Source organism: Xenia sp. Carnegie-2017, unplaced genomic scaffold (assembly GCF_021976095.1).
Source record: "Xenia sp. Carnegie-2017 unplaced genomic scaffold, XeniaSp_v1 HiC_scaffold_6, whole genome shotgun sequence".
Classification (NCBI taxonomy): Eukaryota; Metazoa; Cnidaria; class Anthozoa; order Malacalcyonacea; family Xeniidae; genus Xenia; species Xenia sp. Carnegie-2017.
Window position 1 is genome coordinate 2,376,957 of NW_025813526.1, and position 4,790 is coordinate 2,381,746.

General features: G+C 36.7%; 1 protein-coding gene across 1 annotated transcript; it reads left to right on the forward strand.

The window, feature by feature from the left end:
- Positions 1–232: 232 nt before the first annotated feature.
- LOC124458376 (ATP-dependent DNA helicase PIF1-like) lies at positions 233–1,129 on the forward strand (the record flags this gene model as incomplete). Its single annotated transcript, XM_047008402.1, is given in 4 exon segments — positions 233–304; positions 306–401; positions 553–986; positions 988–1,129. Coding segments are annotated over 4 exon segments (744 nt in total), but the record flags the coding sequence as incomplete, so codon positions are not given.
- Positions 1,130–4,790: the final 3,661 nt, after the last annotated feature.

Genomic DNA, 4,790 nt, shown 5'->3' on the forward strand with positions numbered 1-4,790 from the left:
GTAAGAGTTACCTAATCAATGGAATTCGAAATTAATTACAAAGCAAGTGTGCTATTGCTGCCACAACTGGAAAAGCTATGTATAATATACGAGGAATCCATTCCTTATTGAAGTTACCAATTGGATCAGGAGTTAAGAAAGACCTAACACGACAAAGCTTGTGTAGATTACAAGAGAATTTGATTTATATACAATACATCATTGATGAGTATTCTATGCTTGGCCAAGTTACTTTGGTTGGATAGACAAACTTTGCAAACAAGCAACTGGTTGTTATGCTGAAGTATTTGGAGGAATTTTATTATTTTTTAACTGGCGATCCAGGTCAGTTACCACCAGTGGCTGATAAACCTCTTTATCATGCAAAACCATCTAACGCAGTTGGTGAAAAAGGCTTTCAAGCATATCAAATGTTTGATAAAGTTGTCAAACTTACAGAGAATCAACGAGTGCAAGGTATGGCACTTGCACAAATCAATTTTAGAGAGTTATTGTTGAGACTTTGCTTGACCAACCAATTGCACAAATTAACGCTCGCCATTTGTCAGAAAGGACAAAAAAATTCCTTCTGATGACATGTCTGGCTTAGAACCAGTTGTTTTTCTGGGTAAAGGTGCCAGAGTTATGCTAACCATGAATTTGTGGTCAACTGTAGGCCTGTGTAATGGAGCTACGGGAAAAGTTGTTGATATTATTTTTCACAACAACCATCAACCACCAGACTTGCCTATTGCAGTCATAATTGAGTTTGATAACTATAGAGGTCCTGCTTTCCATGTAGACAAACCATTTTGTGTTCCAATATGTCCAATCACAGTCTCTTCACAATTAGAAACTGGATTTCATGAGAGGCAACAGCTGCCTCTAAGACTTGCTTGGGCTCTAACAATACACAAGAGCCAAGGACTAAAACTTCCTAAAGCGTGGATAGATATTGGCAAGTCTGAAAGAACTGGAGTTTCGTACGCTGCAATAAGCAGAGTAAAATATTTTATCTTGTGTCATTGAACCAATGACTTATGAGCGATTAACAAGCTTGAAATCATCAGCTAATTTACAATACAGGATTGAAGAGGAAGACCAATTAGATAGTAGTTTAGCAAAGACTTCTTATAGCAGTGCATTTTAATGAACAAATTTTACGGTTACTTTACTTAATTTAATGAGTAATCAGTCCTTTACAACTAATCAATTTCATGGCCATAATCACTGTGTGTATAATGTATGTAAGTAAGATCATCAGCAAATACAATAAAGGTAAGTTATTTTTTCATGCTTATTATCTTGCTTTCTCATATTCCCCTTTTTATGATAATGCAAGAGTTTTTAAATACTATCTTTTTTGTAGATTTCTACATCTGTGTTATTAATTGACGAATCAACAACAGACTTTTACAATACTACGATTTACGCCAATAATGGAAATGCCATGAATAATGACCGTAACGACTGTACCATTCAAGTTTTTATGTGTATAAAAGTGATTCCTCGGTAAAAACAACTGAGTAACATGAATCCAGGGGAAAACAAACGATATACTAACAAAGATGCACAAGGAGAGTGAAGAGATACATATATGACACCATATAACTGTTATTATTGATGGATGTGTTGATCTTGTGCTGTTGGCAACCAAGTGAATAAAATTCTGAAAATTTCATCTAAGCTCTGGTTAACATGATTTAATTGTTATTGGCTGAGTTCTAAATGACAATATGCAAATTTTTGTAAAAATGAGCTTTGGAAAACTGTTCATCCAATTATTCCATTTTGAAATTGGCATAATTATACATACATACAGTGTTACTTCTTGCATGTATTTCTATAAATTGATTTATATGAGAATTTGAAAATAAAAGATGACACAATTAGCTTGTCTTTATGCAATGACAAAGTATACAAGTTATTGCAGTTTCTTGCTGTGTTTTATTTTGACCATTCGGGTATTGTATTGTTTATGGCAGATGATAAATGGTGGAAAACATGCAATAGCAATTTGGAAACTGTTTTAGCTTACTAGGTGGAGAGAGGGGCAGCACTTCCCTTGCGATAGTAACTCCTAGTAACAGAAATATATATCACAATTCTTTATATCGTGACTACTTCAACTTTCATGCTAAATGGCCCCAGGCTGGAAAGCATGTCTTCTGCACAACGGAGATTTTTTTTTAATAATATTATTGCACACCAGGCATATTTAAGGTAAAATTACGCCATATTTGTGGGCGTGGCATCAATTCAATGATGCGGTGCTGAGTATTCCTGAAATAACGAGTAGTTAACTTTGTTTAAGCTCTTGCTTGTTTGTTGAATAGTTTGCAATGGCAACAAGCATTTACAATTACAGTGTACATTTACAGTGTACAGATAATGTAAAAACTAAAAGATAAAATGTCGCATTTAAAAACTATAAATCCTTGAGTGAGTTCAACTCCTAATTCACCAAAATAATTTTCATGCAAAACATGTGGACATTGAGGAGGCTCATGCCTCACTCTATCCACAACTTTGCTCACTTCAAAATTTAAAGCTCTGTCTTCTTTAAAATATGGTAGCCGATGGTTTGGTAGCTTATAGTCTTCATCACCGTTTGTATAAATTTCTACAATGGCTCTCATGGTACGAGGACATGAAACGGGATGGGGAACGCACCAATCTACTATAGATCTATGAACCAAAACCTCAATAGGTTGGCCTCCAGTTTTCTTGTGAGTACACATAAGACTATAAAATCCTTCTACTATAGCCTCACAACCACTTGTGGAAAGAGCTACGTCAAGGGCAATGTGCATTTCTTGGCCAATTGACTTTATTATATCTTCATTTGTGTACATGCTGGTGTACACAAATTCTTCATTGATCCTTGCTTTCACTGCCTTTCCCGAAGAAAATTTCAGAGTAAACCACAAATCTAGTGCAGGATCCTCAATGCATTTAAGGGAAATTAGCTGGTCCTTTTTAAATTCTGTCACTGGTTGGTCCTTTTCATTGATGAACATATACTCGAACAACAATTACCAAGACCTTCCCAGACCATTCTCATTACAGTTTCTTTAAATTGCTCCAAGACACTATCATTGTTATGCGGCAACAGTTTCAGTAATGGTTGGTCGTCTAGTTGCTGTATGACATGAGGCAATTGGCAAACATACCTAAAACATGAAGATGTAGAAAGATTAGGTAAGAGTGTCATGTGATAAAGGTATTACACATAGTAAGGCCAAGATAAATATTCCCAAAATATACTTGAAAAAATTGGCTAACATTCTTTTCCCACGAAGATCTCAAAGATGTCTTTCAGCCCTGCTGACTTTGATCCGCCCATTCGCGTGAGAAAAATGACAAAGAAGCTTTGTTAGTCCCTCAATGTCATACACAGCTTCTAACTTAGTGATGTTTCCTATCTTAATGTTTTGTAGCGAGATGCCAGACACATTGGAATGTATTCTGTGAGTTGATAAAGACCATCTAGGCAATCATTTGGTGATCGTGCCTCCCAAGTTATAGTCTCTCTTATGTTGTTTCCCAGTCTTGTCTGTGGATCGGTCCTTCAAGGAGTTGCTCACTCTCATTGACTACTGAGCCATCCTTAGTAGACTTGTATTCCTTGAAACGAACATTCTTCAACTTCTTTTGTTAATTCTTGCCAATGTTTTGCAAGTCTTGGCAACAACTTTTCAGCTGGTTTTACAACATCTCTGTCCTTAAGTCGCTTTAATTCTGTCCTGACATCCTCCAAGATATCAATGACTCTCGGAACCAAGCAACAATTTTCCAGGGAGGCACGTTTAAGCTCTGACATTTGATCATTAACGAAACAACTGGCTGAAACACATCAACTATTCCACATAGATTTATCGCAAAATCTTGACCTCTGAGTTGGTATTTTGTCTCCTCACAATCATCCTTTTTTATCTTCGCACTGTATGCCGTAACCAAAGCAAGATAACTATTGTAAATTTTCTTCCATTGATCGAAAGCAGAACTGGAAAATCGCGTGGTTGCATATGTCACAGTTTCGAGCACTTTTAATCCTTGACTTTTGGAATACGTCTTGTACTCAGCATGTCCTCGACCACCTCCAAATAATGTGTGCAAGCGGTTAGAGCGTTTGATAAGCTTGATAAAATTGGAATGTACTCGCTTGGTACTGTCCATCAGCATGAACACCTAGAAGCAATTAGAAAATGAAAGTAAGCAAATGGAGAACATGTTTAGCAAATTACTCACACATCGACTCAGTCAGCTCTCATAATAACATCCTACCTCGCAACAACCTTAAATCCGAGCTAGTTAGCTGCAATGGTCGTTTTAAAATTTCAATTACTTGTACAGCAAGATCTTCTCCATAACCTCCTGTAATAGTGTCTTCGTTATCGGAATCTGCATCTCTGTACTCGTACACCAGTGGAGCATCAATTGGCATCGCAGTTTACCATTCACCGGTAAGAATATCATTATAGCCTGATTTGTGTCTCTGTGAGGATTAGATTTGTCTATTGCAACGAAAAGTGGGGGCAAGCCAGTATTTACCAAAGGTTTTGTAGATATGATGCCGTTTGCTTTATGACGTGGATATATGCAGCCTTTATTTTATGTGGAAACTGCTTTCTATAATGTTGGAAGATAGACAGCTGATATTGATGACAAAACACCTGCGATACAAAAAAACCCCTGCGATACAAAAAAACCCCTTGAAATCAAACCTTCCATGTCTGATAGTCCCAACATCTACTCCACAAAGGAAAGGAATGCTAGCATTGACTCGTACGATAAAGCCTTGATCTTAC